The sequence below is a fragment of the Sciurus vulgaris genome (assembly GCF_902686455.1).
Source record: "Sciurus vulgaris genome assembly, chromosome: 8".
NCBI classification, from domain to species: domain Eukaryota; kingdom Metazoa; phylum Chordata; class Mammalia; order Rodentia; family Sciuridae; genus Sciurus; species Sciurus vulgaris.
Genome location: NC_136468.1, coordinates 93817427 through 93840788, shown reverse-complemented (window position 1 = coordinate 93840788; position 23362 = coordinate 93817427). Strand labels below are relative to the sequence as shown.

At 35.0% G+C, this 23362-nt stretch overlaps 1 protein-coding gene across 8 annotated transcripts in view; it reads right to left on the bottom strand.

Moving 5' to 3' along the window:
• BBS9 (Bardet-Biedl syndrome 9) overlaps positions 1-23362 on the bottom strand; it is a 457168-nt gene that overhangs the window by 322567 nt on the left and 111239 nt on the right. For all 8 annotated transcript variants that reach the window (XM_079152332.1, XM_079152331.1, XM_079152335.1 and 5 more), the window contains one exon: positions 5331-5505. In XM_079152332.1, coding sequence (XP_079008458.1) covers positions 5331-5505 — 175 coding nt within the window. The remainder of the gene's footprint in view (positions 1-5330; positions 5506-23362) is intronic.

The following is a 23362-nucleotide window of genomic DNA, read 5'->3' as shown; positions in this document are numbered from 1 at the left end:
AATGTTTTTTCTATTTCTAGTTCATAATAACAGAAACAGTATGCTCTGGTGACTAGAACATTACCCCAGAACTGTTCCCGCTATAGATCTAACGCCAGGCAATTAATTACAAAGGCCGTTTATTTCCTGCAGACACCAGCCTACCTGAGGATGATATGGTTATTAATGAAATTGTTGCTAAAATCCAAAGCTCCTTGAGCTGTTTGAAGCTTCTTACATAACTACAAAGGGTGATTATTTCATCTGAGGAATAAGTGAACCCCTAAAGTGGCCTCATTAACATCAAAACAGCAGGCAGAGACATAGCCGAAATTGACTCCTGATTTCCAAATCCAGACTATTTCACTTCCTGGAAGACAACTCAAAAGAGTATTTTATTACTTAAACATAACTGACAATAAGTTTAGATGATGACAAACTTATAATAGCATCTGTTTTATGGTTCTTCCTTAACTCCTCTTAACTGTAACCAATAATGTACATGAAAATCTATTTTCAAAACCAAACAAATCCAAGCAGACTTGGAAAGTCTGAAATAAAGAAAACACCTGATTCGTTTTTTTCTTACCACTCAAGTGTTCAGTGATATAAGCTAAAGAATGAAATTCTCTTGTTGAGACTGCTGAAAGGATAATCAGGCCCCATGCAATAAGATTTTATGAAAGAGTGTCAGACAGGTTTCTCAGAACAGAAAGGTGCTAATCACAAACACAGCAACTCCAGGTGAATGGCAGTACTTTCTGACCCAATGCTTAACCAGTCCCATGGAGCACCAATGACAAATGCAACCATATAATTTAGTGCTCTTCCATATCACATCGTAAAAACAGCAGCAAGTAACTAAAATATGGATTGACGTGTCACAGAGCACCAAAGTAAACCCTCTGAAATCATTTATTTTCGAATGAAACATAGTTGTCACCTCAAAGAGTACCAGGTGATTTTAGAACCTCAATATTTAACCTGGAGAACTTTATTAGAAATGGAAACTCTGCATACAAAGCATTATTATGTTCATTTCAATAAAACATTCTGGATTATGCCAGGAAGAACCATTTTCATTGAAAGATGCCAGTAACAAAACAGAAGCTTTCATTATACACTTCACTCCTTCATGGAATTGTTGTTAAACGCCTACCCCTCAGCAACGTATGATGCACTTCAGGGGATACAAAATTCCTTGCCATACAGAAACACTGAGGCCAATCAAGGAGAAAAACAAAGGGGCAAATATTTAGTATCAGTGAAAGCATGCAGCACGTAAAAGCTGGGACATGTCAGTATGATACAGAAGGCAATATATTATACTGGGCACAAAATTGATGATTTTAGGCAATTTTGTATCTAGAAGACAAAAAAAAGTTTAGTTGAACCAGTTAACTTTAAAAGTCCCTTCCAAATCCAGCTATTTCAATGCACTGTGGTACAGGCCTCCTCAGCAAAGCTCTGCTGTAGCCGGTATCACAATGCACTGAAATAGCTGATGGACTTGCTGCCTCCAACACTGGTTTGAATACTGCTTGAAGACAAGAGACAGGTCTTATTTAACTTTTCGTTTCTAGTACCTTGCACAGTGTGTGGCACAGAGAAGGTTCTTGAAAAATATTGGATGACTGAATAACTAAATAAATGAACTAAATTATTCAGTCACAGAACAGATGTTTAAGACATTTCTGCTCTCAAGGAACTGACAATATAAGACTTACTCTGGAATATGTCTGTATGATACAGACAGCAATATATGATACTGGGCAAAAAAAAAATCAATATTTTTAGGCAATTTTATACCTAGGAGATGAAAAAAGAGTAGTTGAACCAGTTAACTTTAAAAAGCCCCTTCCAAATCTGAAAGTCTACATCACAGAGGTAAAATGGGCTGGATTATAAAAAGCATTGAATGTCAATACAATTGTCCTTTGGTATTCATGAGGAACTATTTCCAGGAGCCCCCCGACTCCTCACCTCTGTGGATTCCCAAATCTGCAAATACTCAAAGTTCTTACATAAAGTGGCACAGTATTTGCCTATAACCTACACACATCCTCCTGTATACTTTTGTTTTTCTTTGTGGTGCTGGGGATCAAACCCAGGGCCTTATGCATGCCAGACAAGCACTCTACCACTGAGTTACATCCTCATGTACTTTAAATCATATGCTGACTGCTTATAATACCTAGTGCCATGTAAAATTCTATGTAAATAGTTGTTATACTGTATTGTTTAGGGAATCATGGCCCCAAAAAGTCCATATTTGTTCAGAATAAACAATTTTTTTCAAATACTTTCAATCCAAGATTGGTCGAATCCATGGTTGTGGAACCCATGGATTTCATAGGACCAGCTACCCAAAAAAAAAAAATTAATTTTTTTAATAGAAAGTGAAGCTTACTGTAGACTCAAGTAATTTAAAAGCACAGATATAAGAAATACCATTCAGAGACTAGAAGAAGGAGGGAAAAACAGAAGTCCAAGTGAAATTATAAAGTCTTGAACCAATGAGAATGGGAATAAGAGAATTAAAGGTAGAATAGGCAGTGTTCGCTGACTAAATAATTCTGACAGGCAAAGGAAGGGAAAAGAGAATAAAAGAGGATTCAAAGTTTGAACACCCAGGACAAGGGAATAATACCAAAGCCCTTTCCCCTAGTCCATAAATAATAAACAAATAATTCTCTCACTTCAAAAGAAAAATCACAATCAAAGTGTGTCCTGAACTAGAATCACTGCAAATATGTATTTATAATGATGATTTCTGGAGCTTATCCCCAATACAAAATCTAAGGTACTGGGGAAGATGGATCTATAAATGCTCATTATACATTCTGAAACAGGCTGCCCCAGAGATTCTTATGCACACTAAAGTTTGAGACCCAAAGCTCATATCAGTTCCTGTTTGAACATGACTGAGCAGAGTTTAAAGTAATTAAACATCAATATGAAAAATGAAAATGAATTATATCTTAAAGGCCTATACTATTAGCTGATTATATTCTATTAACAGATAATAGATAAAGTGAAGCCTCAAAAGAACAAACCTATAGTTTTCATGATTTCTCCCATCCTAAATTACACCAGTGATTATTATTGAATTTAACCTATTAAACTTGAGCGTATAAGTACAAGGTAGGACTTAATGTTCTAAAACCTCTCAATTGTCATTTAATGATAATCACATCTCATTCATTTTTACCACTATAAAAAGTCTCATAATGGATAAAGTGTGCATTTTTAGTACTAGATGGAGATGAAAATAATAAATTGGTATGTTGGAGAATTTCCACAGGTAAAATAATGTAGGCTTCTGTGAGATTAAGCACACACATTAACAGTAAACAAATCTATACACCATTTCCTCATCCATTCACTCCTGGAGTTATTACCAAATTAATTCCTACGTACATATTTCAAAGAGTAAGTAATGAAGCATTCAAATCTTTGCACTGTGACCCTGGCATAGCACTACTTGGCAGTAGGTGAGGAGCAGAAACTGAGTGGAAAGCTGAAAAGCAGATCTCCTAAATATTGTTTAAATTTTGGTAGGCCTGAGTAAATGACATAGATATTTCTCTCAACCTTTCAAGATATAATAATATTTCATTTATTATCTGCAGCCACAATTCACTCCTTTCTTTTAGATAAGAGATATGGTAGTGGGGTGGGGAGGGAAGGAAAAAAATAACAGAATAAATCAAACAACATTATGCTACGTAAATTTATGATTACACAAATGGTATGCCTTTACTCCATGTACAATCAGAGAAACAACATGTATCCCATTTGTTTACAATAAAAAAAAATACAAAAAAAAAGAGATATGGTAGTTACAGAAGGAAAAAATATGACCTGATGATACACTACCTGCATCAACTTGTGCATAGTCACAAACATTTGCTTATTTTCAGGGTTTTAAACCCAAGGTGCCCTGACAATTATTCACAGAGGGTACACTGCCATTTATGAAAGGAAAACTGCATTAATTCACAATAAATGCAATATCAATACTTGAAGAGAAAAATTTTACAGTTATCTGCTAATGAATTTATATTTCCTTACCTTGGGAAAAATCAGGTCCTATAACAATGTGCTATTTAGATATTTAAATTTCTAAATGTTGCCATCACAAAGATAGCAATATAATAACTGAAGTTTTAAAATCCATCAGGTCATTTCTTTTCCCATCCTAAATTTCTACCTTCTTTTCCCCAATCTTTCTACCAACAAAAAGTCTTAACTTTTATTGAAATGTAGCTGGTGGAGAAGAAAATGTTCTCTCTCAAATACAATTTACCAAGATCAATAAGAATTTCTAGCAAAAAGTATAAACTAATTTCTTTTCTTTTCCCTTTCTTTCTTTCTTTTTTTTTTTTTTTTTTTTTTTTTTATACTAGAGATTGAACCCAGAAGCACTTTACTACTGAGTTACATCTTCAGTACTTTTTATTTTTTACTTGAGGCAGAATCTTGCTAAGTTGCTGAGGCTGGCCTCAGACTTACAATCTTTGTACCTTAGACTCCTGAGTCACTGAGATTACAGGCATATACCACCATGCCCAGATGTAAGCTGATCATTTTCATAGTTCATCTCTATTCTCAATAGTTTTTTTAATTGTTAACAGTCATAACAATACTTAAATATCTTGCCAGTATTTTTCCAATGTCATTTACATTCTTTTTTGTTATAAAATAATTTCATACATGCATCTTAACGTCTGGTGTTTTTCATTCAACATTGTTTTATTATCTGATTCAGGGAATAGTCACAGTAACTTTTGAGCATTTTCTACAGGGTGGCAACCTGACATCCATTTAATCCTTTTAACAACCATGTCAAAATGAGCATTATTACCTCCTTTACAGGCTGGATAAGGACGCTGATCACCAACAGCTATGAGCAGCATAATTGAGACTTCAGGACTAGGGTTGTGGCTCAATGGTATAGTGCTTGACTAGCACACATGAGGCACTGGGTTCGATTCTCAGCACAACATATAAATAAGTAAATAAATATCCCTTAACAACTAAAAAAATTTTTTTTTAAAAAGTGAGACTTAATACCACAAATCACTGCACTACACTGCCTTTCAAATATTTTATAATAGTGATATGCTCTAAGTCAGCACAACTACATTTTATCAAGAAACTAGTCTGTTTTTCATTTGTAATCTTCAGGCTCTTTGTGGAAAAGAATTAATCAGCAACAAATACACCAATAAAATTATGATTTCAGGGGCTGGGATCATGGCCCAGTGATAGAGCACTTGGTTCCAATCCTCAGCAGCACCACAAACATACATACATAAATATTTCAAATATTTAATATACAAACATACTTGTAACTTTCCACTTGTCTGCAGGAAGAGACAGTAATGAAGGAATCTGTACGGGAACTATAAGCAAGAGGGCCAGGCAGAAGAGAACCAGGCAGAAATCTCCCAAAAGCATAGCTCTCCTGCTCAAACACCATCAGCATCCCATCCACAGACTGGATACAAATTAAATCTCGACCTAAAGAAGAATTAGAAGAAATTAGATAACCTACTATTTTTGTTAGTATACTGGTTTACTTTATCAGTATCTGCCACAAATATATATATATATATATGTGCTAATTTTTTACCAAGGGGCAACTGCATGGTACCTTAAATTTTAAATCACAAACAAATGAAGTTATCAGGTTACTGATATTAATATACGCACATTTCCCAATTTTTACATTATTTAGAAGATATCTATAATTTTAAGTACATTTATTCAAATTCACTACATGCTAAAATCTCCTACCTTGAAATAATCCCTAAGAATAATTGTGACGCTAAGATACCATTTTTTCCAAATCCAGAAATAAAACAAAAACTCTTGTTCATGGTGATACATATGTTAATTAGCTTAATTTGATAATTACTTCACAATATATACATATATCAAAACCTCACATTGTGCACCTTGAATATATAATTTTTATTTGTTGAAAATACCTCAATAAAGCTGAAAAAAATGGTATCAAAGAGATAAAATGTCAGTGTCCCTAACACTTTATAGTACATATAAAGAAAACAATAAATTATAGCATTATTATGAGGGTTTTTATTGCTTGTTTCCCCAACCCAGAGGAAAGAAATTAGAAAAGGGGTAAAGACAATGTCAGCCATGAGCAGTGACAGCTAATGGACTAACAAAAAGGAGAAGTTATTACGTAGATTTAATATAATTTATTATAACTCAGTCATTTCCAAAAAGAGCTTTGTGGCAGAGATGCTAACTGCTCCTCCAAATAGCCATTCTTTCTTTGGTTCTCGAACTATGAATTGTCACTAGACACACAGAGATAAAAAAAAAAAAAAAAAAAAAAGTCTACTCACAGTCCTCTATTACAGACACATCAAAGGACTACACTGTCAACGAGACAGGAGCATAGGTCATACGTGCAATTCTCAGGCATGCCCTTAAAAAGAACCATCTATGCACTCCACTCCCTCTTAGCCTCATGACAGTAAGTCTGGAGCAGCTGTCTTGGCCTCAGAGATGAATCCACATATTAAGGAAAACAGAGCCCTCCTAACCAATCCTGGACCACTTTATCTCCAGTTGGTAAAATATGACAGAAATAAACATCTTTTCCATTTAAGTCATCATCCAACTGGGTCTTTTTTTTAATTATTTTTTTATTTTTACAGACTGCATATTGATTCATTGTACACAAATGGGGTACATTTTTTCATTCCTATGGTTGCAACCAAAGCTCTACTATAGAAAACACCACAAAAACTACCTGAACCCAACAGATTCACCCATCATTGATGCCTCGTAAAATTTGGTTTTGATTGAATCCTGGTACCAAAAAACATCCTGATAAAAGGCATACTGGGACTAGCTAAAGAAATTTTAATATGATTCCATGTTAAACAACATTAAGGAATTATGGTGGATTTTCTTAAGTGTGATCACAATACTATGATCATGTAAGAGAACATTCTTATTGGAAGATGTATGTTGAAGTATCTGTAACTTACTTTCAAACAGTTCACCAAAAAATGTATTATGTACAGTTACAACTATTGACTCTAGATGCAAAAACATGGATGTCTGTGCTGTTTTTTTCTTTTTTATGTTTTATTAGTGTATTCTAGTTTAACATAATAGTGGGGTTCATGGACATACTCATACATGCATATAATATAATTTGCTCCATTTCAGTCCCCATTTTCCCTTCCTTTTTCCCTCCCTCTGCTCCCCCTCTTCTGTATTACTGGTCTTCCTTCTAGTTACTTATTGTTTTTTAATTTATTTATTGCAGTACTGGGGATTGAAATCAGTGGTGCTCTACCACTGAGCTACATCCCCAATTCTTTTTTATTTTTTACTTTGAGACAGATCACACCAAATTGCCCATGCTGGCCTTGAACTTGCAATCCACCTGCCTCAACCTCCCAAGTAGTTAGGATTACAGGTGTGTGCCATCCACCCAGCTGTTGTTACTTTTTCTAAATACTTTTCACAATAAAAGTGTAAAAAATTGACTGTTTATGTATATATTTTTGTATATGAAACATGTACATGATAACCTTGAACTATGGAGGAGGATATCACAGTAACCAAAATATACTCTTGACATCTGCATTAAAGACTGTGAGCTACATTTGTGTACAATGTGTCAAAATGCCTTCTACTGTCATGTATAACTAATTAGAAAAAATTTTTTTAAAAAGACTGTGAGGTCAAAGCATGCAGTTCATGCAAGTAGAAGTACAAATAAAAATCTGTGTTTATGCCAGGCATAGTGATGCACATTTGTAATCTCAGCTACTTGGAAGGTTGAGATAGGAAGATTGCAAGTTCAAGATCAGACTAGGCAACCAAGAAAGACCCTGTTTCAAATTTAAAAAAAAAAAAAAAAAAAAGATTAAGGTGAGGGTTGTCACTCGGTGGTAGAGTCTCTGGGTTCAATCTCAAGTACTGAAAAAAGAAAAAAATATGTTCATTTCAATATGTGGTTATCATTGAACCCTGAATTTTCCATCTCTCAAAGACCTGAAAGAAGCAATTCTTAAGATATGGCCCCCAAACTAGCAGCATCAGCATCATCTAGAAACTTCTCAGAAATGTAAATTCTAGTATCCAAATCTAAACCTACCAAATCAGAAACTCCAGTGGTGGGGCACAGCAGCAAGCAAGAGAGACTATTCAGATGCATGCTAAAGTTTTACAACCTTAGCATAATAGGGAAGGAGAAAAAAAATAAAAGCAGAGCTTGAAGAAAACCTGAACCCCAAAGAAACCTGGCATCCTTGACCCCCCCCCATGAACATGTATGACATCAGAGGCTAATTTCCTGAAACCCTGGCAACAAAGAGGAGAGTACTTAATACACTGTAAAGTCTAAGAGGACTGTCTGTAGAGTCACATAACCTACATCTGAGACCAGTTTCATCAATTCTTAGCTGTGAGCATGGGCTCAAGTTTCCTATCTATCTGACACTGTACCTAACTTGTGAGAATTAAAAAAAAAAAATGTATGGAAACTAGATCCAGTAGTAATAAATATTCAATTGCATTAAAATTAATATCATTGTTTTCAAAGTTTCATGGTACATGTTGGATTAATGTTAAACTGCTTATTTTTTTCCATATACATCATAATGTTGCATGCTTCCTTACTGTTGTTTCTGTTATCCCTTTCTCAAAAACAAAAAACACCTTTTACTTTTCTTCCCCTGGTTTACTGAACATCTCCTAGCTCCTCCTAGTCATCCATTCTCTCCTCCCACACTCACCTTGATGGGAGACTAACTAAGCTTGAGGTTAGGCCCTGACTTTTGCAAACTAGTTAGGATCTCACTAGTCACAGTGGTTGGGTCAAAGTGGGTATAATTTATACTCAATGAAAGAAACCAAATCCCTAAATTAAACTGAAACTACAGAAAAAATTACTCTCCCTGGAGAGTAATGCATGAGGAGGATAAGGTCTGTAATCACAGAGGCCATTTGGCTTTCTAAGGGCACAGTTAAGAGAGAGCCACAGAAGGCATCATTTGAGTCAGTGTGTCAAGGCTAACCTGGAGCCAAATCTACCTCTGAACTTTCAAGCAATAAATTCCCATTATGTTGGAGCCACTATGAATTGAGTTTCTGACTCTGAATGTATCAACCTATTTTCTTCTGAAAGACATCACAGGTTGCAGCTCATCTCCTCCTATAAGATCTCTTTCCCCTTCAATCACCCTGTGTCTGTGACCCCACAAAGCCCCATCCTACTATCATCTTAGAACAAATCATCTACTGAAATGATCTGTTTTTGTGTCTCTCATTAATGCTAGACTAAACTCAAAGGCAGAAACCCTGTCTTACTCGTCTTTCTAATTCCAGCAGCTATAAAATGCCTGGCACATAAGAGATACATTAGTAAATGTTTGTTGAGCCGAATTAAACTAGGCAAAATAATTTATTCATCTGCAGTTTAAATTGGCTGAGATTTTACTCTATGTGTTACACACAATGAATTTGAAGTATGTGAAAAATGCTCTATTTGTTACGATCTTGACTACTAATGTTTAGAAAAATGTAGGAATCAATCCAAAATATTACTCAAAAATAAATAAATAAATCCTTCAAATCACTATTTTGAAACCACTTCAGAACACATACCAAAGGTTCCTCTTACAGATAATGAAAATAGAAAGAACAGTTCAGAAAAGTCATGAAAGTTTTGAAGGTCTGATAGAACAGAGCCAACAGGAAACCTTCATAAAAGCATTGAGATTTTAGGAGATATTTCAGTGACCTAGCCACGAACCATATTCAAAGAGTCCTTACCACATGCTTGATATCATATTGGGACCTGTAAGAAATTGGAAAACATCAAGAGTAATGACTACTGCCATATATTGAGCACGTGTTATAATCTGGCCTTGTGCTAAACATTTAACCATTATATTTGCTATAATCTTCAATAACTCTAAAAATAAGATAATAGTCCCATTTTATACATGAAAAGACTTCCTTAACATGACTTCCAAAGCACAAGAAATAAAAGCAGGAATCAATAAATGGGATAGATTCAAACTAAAAAGTTTTTTCTCAGCAAACAAAGGAAACAATCAACAATGTGAAGAGAAAGCCTACAGAGTGGAAGAAAATCTTTACCACACACAGTTCAGATAGAGCCCTAATCCCCAGAATTTATAAAGGACTCAAAAAACTTTACACCAAGAATACAAATAGCCCAATCAACAAATGGGCTAAGGAAATGAGCAGACACTTCACAGAAGAAGATCTACAAGTAATAAGAGAAATGCAAATCAAAACTACCCTAAGATTCCATCTCACTCCAATTAGAATGGCTATCAACAAGAATACAAGCAACAACAGGTGTTGATGAGGATGTGGGGAAAAAGGTAAATTCATACATTGCTGGTGGGGTTGTAAATTGATGCAGCCACTCTGGAAAGCAGTATGGAGATTCCTTAGAAAGCTTGGAATGGAAGCACCATTTGACCCAGTTATCCTACTCCTTGGCCTATACCCAAAGGACTTAAAATCAGCATACTATAGTGACACAGTCACATCAATGTTTATAGCTGCTCAATTCCCAATAGTGATATTGTGAAACCAACCTAGATTCCCTTCAATAGATGAATGAATAAAGAAACTGTGGCATATATACACAATGGAATATTATTCAGCCACGAAATATAAAATTATGGCATTTGCAGGTAAGTGTATGGAGTTGGAGAATATCATGCTATATGAAATAAGCCAATTCCAAAAAACCAAAGGCCAAATGATTTCTCTGATAAGTGGATGATGATACATAACAGGGTGGGGGGAGGCTAGAATGGAGGAAGGATGGATTATATAGAGGAAAATGTGGGATAGGGAGGAGGCAAGGGGAAAGAAAGATAATAGAATGAGACAAACATCACTATCCTATGTACATGTATGATTACACAAACGGTGTGACTCTACTTCGTGTACAACCAGAGAAATGAAAGTTGTACCCCATTTGTGTACAGTGAATCAAAATAATTTAAAGATTTAAAAATAAAAAAGACTTAAACTTTAATTTGTGTAAGATCAAAGAATTAGAAAGTGACAGACTAGCATTCCAGTAAGGATCTATCTAGCTCTATTACATATCACAGAATCACTGAAAGGCAAAATTTCCATCCATTTTTTAAAATCACACATAATAATATACAAAATCTAAATGCTATTTAATAGACTAAACGCTACAGAAAATCAGTGCTTCATTACAGTGAACTTCCTGAAAAAGGTTTCATGATAAGGGTAGGATGAATTGTGGACTGCAAAGGACAGACAAAGGGAATTGGGTTAAAAGATAAAAGTACAAGAAGGTCAGGTGCAATAGCGCATTCCTATAATCCCAGCAGCTCAGGAGGCTGAGGCAGGAGGATTGAGAGGTCTAAGCCAGTCTCAGCAATTTATCCAGGCACTTGGCAACTGGCGAGACCCTGTCTCTAATAAGATATTTTTTAGAAAGGGCTAGGGATGTGGCTCAGTGGTTAAGTACCCCCTAGGTTCAATCCTCAGTACCAAAAAAAAAAAAAAAAAAAGAGGACAAGAAATTTCTGGGAGAGAAAAGGAACACATTATAAGAAGATGCAGAGTCAGTTAGACTTCATCCACAGTATAATAAATCAAGTTTTATCAACAGGGCATGAAAGATAAAAGCAACAGATCTAAAAAGATGACAATATCTTAATGATGCTTCCTCAAAAAATATACTTACCCTATACAGAACAAAATATTTTTGAAGTGGAAATAATTATGAAGGTTAAAGATTTCATAAGAACTCAGACATTTGTTCCATTAATCTTGAGCAGAGAGAAAAAAATAACTTGTGATTTGAAATAGTATTCGTAAGATCTAAGAACAAATTTAGAAAGGATCTATCAAGACCATTTTGAAATGATTTTGGAAATTAGTATTTATTTTCAAAAAAGAAACTTTTTGTGCCTGTGGGGATGAATAACGGAAGCTGGGAAGTCCCATTATGGCAGCCTCATGAAATGAGTATTAAATAGCATACTCATTTCCTGGCTTTAAAATATCATGTAGTCAATCAAAGCTTTAACATGATACATAAACCAATAATCAATTACTTGCTAAAATTACTGCTCGATTAACAGTTTTCTCTAATAAATTATATAGTCTGTTCACTAAAATGGTATGTAGAAATGTGTGTGTATGGGTGGGTCCCCAGTCCAGAAGCTATTTCTACCATGTATGGCCCAGAGCATTTTCTATAATTCAATATTATGGCAATGAGAGCCCCATAGGGGGCACTCCTGAATGACATCTCCTCATTTCTCTGTACCCTTTCTCTTCCTGTGGAATCTATGCAGCAGAGCAAGTGGAATGGCAAACGTGGAAGAAGAATACCATTACTCAGCATGCTACATGTCTTCTGAATCTATGCTCATATTTCTTTGGTACAATGAGTAAAAATACAAAAAAAAAAAATGCAAACGTGACCTGTGGCCAAGCATATATTGCAGTGCAGCATGCAGCTGTCAAAAATACTTGGTCTTTCTCCAAGTCTGAAAAACATGAAAAACAGCTGTATAGGTAGTCAAAAAGGCAGACAGGAAACATCAAGAGACTGATACATAGGAACAGAAGAGTCCAAAAGTCTGTAGAACTTCCGTTCTTTTTATGCACAGCATGGAAAAAATTTTTGTTGTTGTTGTTACAGAAAAACTGAAACACTAACTCATTAATCTTTAGTGCAAACCTAACTCAAAAATGATACAACATGTTGGCTATGAGCAAACACATAAAAATGTTTGGAGTAGGATTCCAGTAGATAATGCCTTAAAAACAACCAGTAGGTGGATTTCTACAATTTGCAGGACTATAAATTTGCCATTATGTATCAGTTTTATACTTTTCATTTACATTATTATACAAATAAAACTACTACCATTTTTTTGAGATACATACTACTCTCTGGCTATGCTTAATCATAAGTAGTAATTTGAATTAAAAAATAGCTAGCTTCTGTCTTATTACTCTTTCAAGTTTTTTGTTTGAACATTTTAAAAGTAATTTGTGCATAATAATAATTCAATATCCAATTAGATTCTATGTTTAAAAGTGTAGGACAAAAATAAATACATTTTAAAACCCAGGAAATCAACAAATAGAATGCATGCATCAAGCTAAATAACTAATATTTTAAATTATGTGCCAGGAAAAATTATATAAATTCTCAACTACTATTCAAGTGTTACCTCAATAAATAACTTCACAAGACTAATTACTTTAAGACTCAAGAAAATAAAAATTGGGTCTACATACTAACTCTTCCTATGAACTTGTCTTCTGACATTTTAATGTGTCTCATTTTAATAGCAAACTTTAATAGCTTTACAAAGACCACTACTGTGTGTTTCACCAAGCTATTTATCACAGTCTTTCCCTCTAAACTGTGAACAAGGTTAATAAAGTATTAAAAAGAAAAGACAAGCATTCATTAAATTAGCATTATATGTGATGGATTCAATATGAATGCAATGTTAAAAACCTAAAAGAAGGTCCTAAATGCTATATTATCACTTGCATCACAAAATATTGGAAGACTTATTTCACCAGATGCAGTAATCATATATATTTTAACAACATTCTCCATGCAAAAAATTCTACAAGTTTGCGACCCTCAAAAAGTTCAGTGAAAATGAAGAGTCAAACAATTAAATATTACAACCATATAAGAACTGAGACATTAAAATGATTTAAAAGCTATCAGAGCCTGATTAACCATGTCTGAAACAAGCAGGAAAGGCTTCAGAACAAAGATAACATGTGGATCTTGCAGGTTAAGAAAGAGTCTGTCAGGCAATCAGAGAAGCAAAAGCCAATGAAGCACCCTGCACAAAGACATGGATTATGAAAGAGCTGGTTGGAGCGCATTAGGAGAGAGGGCACTGCGTGGAAGGACATACAGCTGATAAAGATGGCATGCTTATCAACTGATGGCAAAGCTTAGGACAGTTCTGCTGCACTTTTATTTTAGTATTGGGAGCCCTATCGGTTTCTTCACCTATAACACAGAAGTATGGAGAAAATATTACATGAGGCTGTTATAAGGATTAATAAAATAAAAATACATATTGCCTTAGTACCTTCAACAATTATAATTGTTATTGCTAGACTGGCCTAAAAAAATATGTGAAAAGCTTAAAATTCAACGGGAAAAATTTTTTCAGAGAAAAAAGGACACATACACACACACAATTAGAAATTCATCCTCTTTGCCAAAACAAGGGGCTTTTAAAAACCTTAGTTACTAGAGAAAATCTCTTAGAACTGTCTTAGAAGTCTGTGTGAATCATTGGCTGTTCAAGATGCGTTTCCACCTATTTTAAGTTTACTTTCCTCAAAATAGCAATTTTCCTATCATAACTAATTAAATAACTGAATAAGTATATTGTGAATGTGCCAGAAACCTATCTGGGAGTAGGGGATGAGCTGTCTGGTAGTGTCACCCTCACTACCAGAACACACAGTCATTCATTTATTCATTCATTCATTCATTCATTCATTCATTCATTCATTCATTCTCTCTCTCCTCCCTCTCCCCTTTTCTCTTTCTAATACTGATTTTTTTTTATTTTTTTGCACAATCACTCCCCATATAATACATGAAACACAAGACAGACATGATATTATACAGAAGAGGCCATGTACTTAGCATTCCTTTCTTCACCCTCTTCCAAAAGAAAAATTCTTAAGGGGTGAGTATAATACTGGGGAAATTAAAAAAAAAATAATAACAAGTTTCAAAGTGAGATAAATTTCTCAAGGTAATAACCAATCACAATAACACATCTAGAGAATACTTCCAAAATTAAACAACAGAAAATGTTAAAAGTACCTCTTCAGAGCTAGGGATATAGCTCAGTGATAGAGTGCCTAGCAAGCATGAAGCCCTGGGTTCAAAGTCCAGTACAAAAAAAAAAAAAAAAAAACTTCATTTTGTGCAATATATTCCTTGTTTGCAATAATATCAGTCCCTTAAAGCAGTAACTTTAAAAGCTAAATATTTGCTGTCTATATAGTTAATCTTCTTAATCTTAAAATCACTAGCATTATCAAAAGAAAAATCTGTAATTTGTACTGAACTCACTAAGATCAATTAAAGTTGAAGGAAAAAAACAACAACAACTATAGCCAGGAAATTCCTGATCTAAATTCAAAAGGTGAATAAAAATGAATTGTGGACAATGACAAGAACTCTAAATTTCCTGAATTGCTGAATTGTCAATTCCTGTCACAGAGTTCAATTGCCATTTAACCACTATTTAATCTATTAAATTTATCTGGTTTCTTCTAAAGCAAGCAGTTAAAATACTATATCTTTAATAAAAGTCATAAGGACAAATATACCAAAATAATCACCTCCACACACACATCCAACTATGTTACCAACCCACTCAAAACCTTTTTTGAAGTACTCCAGTATCTCCAAGGTTAAATGCCGGTTCATAAACAAGACATTCAAAGAACTGCTTGGTTTGAGTCCTTCCTGCCATCCAGTCCCACCAGGCAAATACTCCACGTAAAAGAACCCTGCCCAAGTGCCTTTATACCTTTTCTCGTCTAGTCCACATTTCCCTCAGATTTAATTCTCCCATCTCAACTTCACAAAATTCTTCCAGACATCCTCGGCTCCCAAGATAGAACACCACCACTTCCATGAAGCCTTTCCCAATTGCTCTCTCCCTTTGTTCTTTCATAGTATAGTTTGCAAAACTCCCTTTTAGTACTGACAAAATTTTTCCCAATAATCTAGCTAAACTGGACACAACTTTCTCCCCTCCCTTGCTTCCAGAAATGTAGCATAAAATTCTCGAAGATAAAGCTATTTGAATTTCATTGTCTAGCCCACAATATTGAGCACAGCCCCTTATTGGTGCTCTAAAAATAATTGTTCAATTACACTGATCTCTTATCAAAGTAAGAAACCATGCCACACTGTAGTACTAGATACCAGAATGCCAATGAGTATCAAGACAACCACAATGTTCAATAATATATCACCATAATCACAGGAAAGCCCCTTAAATCCTGACACTATGTTTTATTCATCATGCTCACTCCCACCATTACCAATGGACTCTAGTACATAGCAGGATTCAAAAACCTTTTGGGATACAATTAAACCCTATCTCTCATCCTGTGCAAAACTCAACTCAAAATGGATCAAGGACCTAAAAAATTAGCCCAGACAGAAGACAAAGTAGGCCCAAATCTTCATCATGTTGGCTTATGAACAGAGTTCCTTTACAAGATTCCCAAAATGTAAGAAGTAAAATCAAGAATCAATAGGGCTGGAGTTGTGGCTCAGTGGCATGTGCAAGGTCCTGGGTTTGATACTCAGCACCACATATAAATAAATAAAATAAAAGACCCATTGACAACTAAAAACTTTTTGGAAGAAAAAAGAATCAATAAATGGGATAGATTCAAACTAAAAACCCTTTCTCAGCAAAGGAAACAATCAATAACATGAAGAGAGAACCTACGGAGTGGGAGAAAATCTACCACGCACATTTCAAATAGAGCACTAATCTCCAGAATTAATAAAGGACTCAAAAAACTTAACACCAAAAATACAAATAACCCAATCAATAAATGGGCAAAGGAACTGAACAGATACTTCACAGAAGACAGACAATAGATTAACAAATAAATGAAAAAATGTTCAACATCTCTAGTAATTAGAGAAATGCAAATCAAAACTAAGATTTCATCTTACTCCAGTCACAATGGCAATTATCAAGAATACAAGCAACAATAAGTGTTGGCAAGGATGTGGGGGGAAAGGTACACTCATACATTGCTGGTGGGCTGAAAATTGGTGCAACCCCTCTGGAAAGTAGTATGGAGATTTGTTAGAAAACTTGGAAGGGAACTACCATTTGACCCAGCTATCCCCTCCTGGGCCTATACCCAAAGGACTTAAAATCAGCATACACAGTCACATCAATGTTTACAGCAGCTCAATTCACAATAGCTAAATTGTGAACCAACCTAGATGCCCTTCAATAAATGGATAAAGAAACTGTGGTATATATACATAATGGAATATTACTCAGCCTTAAAGAAAAATATAATTACGGCATTTGCAGGTAAATGGATGGAGTTGGACAATATCATGCTGAGGGAGATAAGTCAATCCCCCAAAAACCAAATGTTTTCTCTGATAAGTAGATGCTGATACATAATGGCTGGTGGGGGTGGGATAAGGGAAGAATGGAGGAAGTTGGATTGTGCAGAGGGGAATGAGGGGAGGGGCAGAGGGGGAAAGATGGTGGAATGAGACAGACACCATTACCATATATGTATATATATACATATATATATGATTGCACAAATGGTATGACTCTACATCATGTACAACCAGAGAAATGAAGTTGTACTCCATTTGTGTACAATGAATTGAAATGCATTCTGCTCTCATGTATGACTAAACAGAACAAATAATAAAAAGCAACCTGTTGGGGTTTTGGGATGGCTCAGTTTGCCTAGCATGCCCAAGGTCCTTGGGCTCAAACCCCAGTACCAAAGAAAGAAAGAGAGAGCCTCATACAAGAAAATAAAGGAAGGTTAGGGGAGGACTCTGGGAAATCATTCAATCACAAAGAATGAATTGTGGAACCCCAAATGGACACCAAGGAGTAGAATGATCCTTTGATCCATCCATATTTCATAGAACTCTGACTTTAAAATATACTCAAATTAAACCTTAAAGTTTTAGTAATTGTTAGAGCATAGGTACAAAGTTTTCTTCTGGTCAATACAAAATAGGAGATTATTGCCAGAAGACAAAGTACCAGATAAAGGGCATTGTTTAGGATACTCTGAATGTTCCCTGTTCCCAGAGCAGAATGGTATATTATAAAAGGAAAATCTAAGCAAATATGGGGAAGTACCATATGTAGAAAGGGTGACTAAGCAGTACAGCAAAGATTTTTAATGAGAAAGGCAAGATCATAACACCTTGAATCCTGATTCCTAAATATGTCACCTTGGTGGTTTAACTTCATTTAGTTTGTGTTTCCAATGCAAAATAAACCTTATTACAAACTCTACACCCTATGTGGTTACTGTGAAAACTAATAGAGGGACTATAAATTAACTACCCAGAACAGAACCTGGAAGGTGGTAGAGATATTTGCCATCTTAATCCTAAATTTAGCAACCCTTAACAAAAAGAACCAAACAACTTCCTTTAGCACTTATCTGTATCTTAGATATAAGATAATTTAGTCATTCAGTCTCACTAAGGTATTGAAGGATAGAAAAGATTTCAGAAGAAAATAAGGCCAAAGGTGACCAAGAAGCTAGAAATTGGTTCAGTTCAATAGTTTCCATCTTGTTAAAGCACTGACTCCCAGGCTCTTAAATTTCACAGTCCTGTAAAATTTCAGCAACTGCATTCATCATAACATTGTCAACCTCAGGAAATGCCCAAAGAGGAATTTTTTTTTTCAAGAGAACAGGCTATCATCACCAACAAAACAATACAAATAAATAAGAAGTTAAAAAGAAAAAAAGTCAGCAAAATGTTAGCACAAATACAGCTTTTTTTAAAGACAGGGTCTCTATGTTCCTCCTAGGCTGGAGGATTCTCCTGCCTCAGCCTCCTACCTATGCCACCATGCCCAGCCTAAGTTCAGACTTTCAACTGAACAAATGTAAAAATGTAAAAAAATGTAAAAAGGTAAAAAACTCACTACATTAACTTTTTTTTTTCATTACCTTAAGACCATTCAAAACTTTCACAGGGGTTAGCATTTGAGAACAACTACCATATTGCAGCACTAACCAGTTTTAAAGAACTCCACACCAGCACTTGAGAACTATTATTATAAAGAAGTCAGAAAATAAGGACAATTTTTTTTTTCCTTTCCAGGAGCAAAGGACAAACTAGCTCCAAATCTTATTCAAGCCTAAGTAAGATAACAAGCATTTTTGTATAAATATGTTGGCTCTTAACAAATACCAGTGTCAAACTTCTGGAATCAAAAAGTGAGGCAAAGGCTCCCTCTGCTGACAAGTAGACAAAGAAATCCTAACAAGCAGCGATTTTTCTTTCTTTCTTTCTTTTCTTTCTTTCTTCCCTCCCCTCCCCTTCCCTTCCCTTCCCTCTCTCTCTCTCTCTCTCCTTCTTTCTCTCTTTCTTTCTTTCTTGATACCAGGGATTGAACCCAGGGGCACTTAACAACTGAGCCACATTCCCAGCCATTTTTTTTTTTAATTTAGGGACAGAATCTTGCTAAGTCTTTCCAATACTGACTGGGTACTACACATGCTTTTACTATTCTCTATCAAAGACTTTTTGATGCTTTAAAACACTAGAATATTGTTGCATCAGATATGAATGTGAAAGACATATTTAACTAGGTAATGCTCCTTACAAATTCCCGTGAATGTGGGTGCAGTGGTGCATGCCTGTAATCCCAACTACTAGGGAAGCTGAGGCAGGACGATTCCAAGTTCAAGGGCAGCCTCAGCAAATTAGCAAGATCCACTGCAAAATAAAAAAATTTTAAAGACCATGTTCACTCCCCAATACCAAAAGAAAAAAGAACCAATGAATCTTTCTAAACCAATTTTCAAATTCATTGGTTCCTGCTCTAAGCTGCAAAGTTTCACCAAGTTCTGATGTCCATGCAGAGAAATTAAACAAGGAAGGTTAAAGAATTGTGGCAGATTTTAAGAGGTTATGAGGAACAAAGGCAGGAATTTCTGAATGCAATGACACCCTTATCTCACAGAAGGCCAATGAAATTAATAGAACCAAACTATACTTCAAAATCAACAATACTTGTTTAACAAGTACTGGCCCACACATTAACAACACACTTAAGCCTAGCAACTATTCAGTAAATTGGGAAGGTCAAGAACTATTGTCCTCATTTGACTGTGAAGTGAACTGAACCTCAGGAAAGTTCTATGATTTTGTAAGAGACTCAAAGTTGGTTAAGTAGCAGGGCCAGACCTCACCATTCTATCCTCTAATCTTCATACTGCTTATCCAACTTAATGCTATGCATACAACAGGCACATTATGAAATCCTTTTCTGATTCCAAATTTAATGTGGCCATCATCACAACCGTACTTTTATGCTTATAAGAAAATGGAATCTAAATACTAAATGTTAAATACTTCAGTTGAACAGATAAAACTTGATAAAATTCTCACTGAATTCTTTATAAATTGCTTGCAAAAATAACAAAATTAAACTGTAAAATAAATAAAGGAGAAAAATAACAGATAATATCAATTCTCCCATTAAAATGCCACAATAAAATGTTTGTTCAAAGCAGCCTTTTAAAGTATATCAATAGACTGCCAGAAAAAAGAAAATTCAGAAACCAACAACTAAGTGAAAGTAAAACCTACAAAGGTAAATAGGCTTTGAGACATTTTCCTAAACCAGATGACCTTACGGTTTTTTTTTATGGTCTCAAGTGACGTACAGAAAGGAAGAAAATAAGGGGAGATCACCCTATGTAGGAATCTAATAGATTCTTACATTGTATTCATTCCACAGTATAAAGCTAAGGCCACAAAGAACTCTACCCCTAATGTAAGGAGAATTCAGAAACAGTTACCCAAAATAAAGTGCAATCTCAAAACTTGGAACAAGATGAAGGAAAAAAAAATCTCTCCTAAGAATTCATAAACTTCAACCTGATCTTCATATGAATTTGCAGACCAAATTCATTTCACTGGATGGTCCAAGAAATCTGTCTGTGAATTTAGTATAAAGTAACCCTGAGTTGAAAATACTACAATCACCTAACAAAAGAAAACTCAAATCTTTGAAGGAATACACCCATCATTCCCATGGATAAATTTCCAAAACATATGACTTCACAGTCAGAATCACAATATACAAGGAATTAAAAATCTGAGCAAAAGATGACAAAAATAAGAGCAGAATTACAGCTGCAAAGACATCATATGCTGAAATTTACAGAGAATATAAAAATACTACATTTTCTGTGTTTCAGAAAATAAAAGCAGTTATTAAAATTATGGTCATTTTATTATCAATGATCAAGCAGATTTTTTTTTTTTTTTTTTTTTTTTTTTTTTTTTTTTTTTTGTGGTGCTGCGGATTGAACCCAGGGCCTTGTGCTTGCCAGGCCAGCACTCTACCAACTGAGCTACATCACCAGCCCAACCAGACTTCTTTAAAAGAACAAAAAACTGAAAAATAAAAGATGTAATAGAACTGACAAAGTTAACAAAAGTTCCAGAGGAATTTTAATAGAAATGTATGTCTAAATAGCAGTGGTTTAGAAAACAGAAAAATAAACCTAAAGAAATAATAATGTATCAGTAACAGAAATGAAAAACATAAATGAAGTTAAGTAAGGTGAACTAAACCTATATCTAATTGGGATTTCTTAATAAGGAGAATATAGAAGAAGTGATATTCAAGGAAATAATGACTGAGAATTATCTATCCTAAAATCCAATTTTAAGCCCAATAAAACCCAAGTAGGAGAAGTAAAAATAAATTCTCCCTACATACCTGATAAGAAACTGCTGAACACCAAAAACACAGACTCTCATAAAAGCAAACAAAAAAGACATTATCTAACAAAAGATATACTAATGGGCTGGGGATATAGCTCAGTTGGTAGGGTGCTTACCTTCCAAGCACAAGGCCCTGGGTTTAATCCCCAGCACCATAAAAAGATGTACTAAAAGCTGACTTCCTTCTATCAATGGAAATAGGAATAGAAGATGATACTAATTTTTGTGTACTAAGAAAAATAACTGTTAACATGGCATTACATATCCATACTTCATCACACTCTACTCACCCCCAAATTTTAATGTTATAGAACAAATATTGCATTCACAATAATGACCAAAGCAATTACGTTCCTAGTATACTGACCTTAACTCAGGACTGGGAACTGAACCCAGGGCCTCACACGTCAGGTTAGCACTCTACCATTGAGCCACACCCCCAGGTCAAATCTTAAATTAACTTCCTTAGGAAAGCTAACATGAGACTAAATTAAGCAATATCACCCTTGGATATACTTATTATTATAATATCTTTTCCTTCATAATATAGTTATAACTTTACACCTATTGCTATCAATGTAACAATTATCTAATGTTTATCTCTGTCCCCAAACATAAGGTGGACTTAGGCCTCTATTTTTGGCTCACCATTGTATCCATACTCTATCAGGATGCCTGGCACATAAACAGCAGAAAGGAGGGAAGAAGGAAGGGACCAAAAGAGACAGGGATATATTTAAAAAAAAAAAAAAAAAAAAAAACCCTCAGACAGGTAAAAAGTAAAAATTTTACCAAAAGACATAAAAGTACATCTAAATAGACCAAAAAAAAAAAAAAAATCTACAGCTATAATGAAATGCTATTATGGTTTGGATATAGACTGTCTCCCAAAGGCTTATGTGTTGAAGACTTGGTCCCCCGTTGTTTTACTTAGATTTTTCATCACAGTGACCAAAATACCAAAAAAAAAAAAAAAAACTTAGAGGAAGAAAAGATTATTTGGGGCTCATGGTTTCAGAGGTCTCAATTATAGATGGCTCTGGGCCTAAGGTAAGGCAGCGGCATATCATGGGATGGAGCCAGGGGAGGAAAGTTGCTCAGTTCATGATCACGAGGCAGAGAGAGAAGCAGGGAGGGTACAGTGATCCACCCAGTTGATCTATTCAAACTAGGATGGGCTGATTAGGTTATAGCTCTAATCATTTTAACTCTGAACATTCCTGTCTTAACAGGAGTCTGGGAAAACATCTCATATCCAAACCTTAACAACTGTTCAGAGGTGAGGCTTTGGGGAATTGAATGGATCATGGAGTTCTGATCTCATCAACCCATCACTGATGGATTCATGATTTGATAGCATTATTGGGAGGTAATGGAAACTGTAGAAGGTGGGACCTAGTTGAAGGGAGTTTCTTTCAACATATCTTATCCCGTGTGTGTGCGTGCGTGCGTGTGTGTGTGTGTGTCCCTTCCTCTCTCCTTTCAGCAACCATGAGGTAAGTAGCTCTGGTCCACTTTGCCCTTCTACTATGATCAACTACCTCAGGCTCAGAAACAATGGAGCCAACCAACCATGGACTGAAACCTCTGAAACCATGAGCCAAAATATAGCTTTCCTCCCATAAGATTGTTTATCTAAGGTATTTTATCACAGTCACGAAAAGCTGATTAATACAAATGTCAAACAAAATTCTATGATTGTTGTTCACAGAACTCAAATATTTTTTAAACTTCAGGGTAAAGTGGAAAAGAGCAAGAATAACCAAAAACAATTTTTGTAAAAGA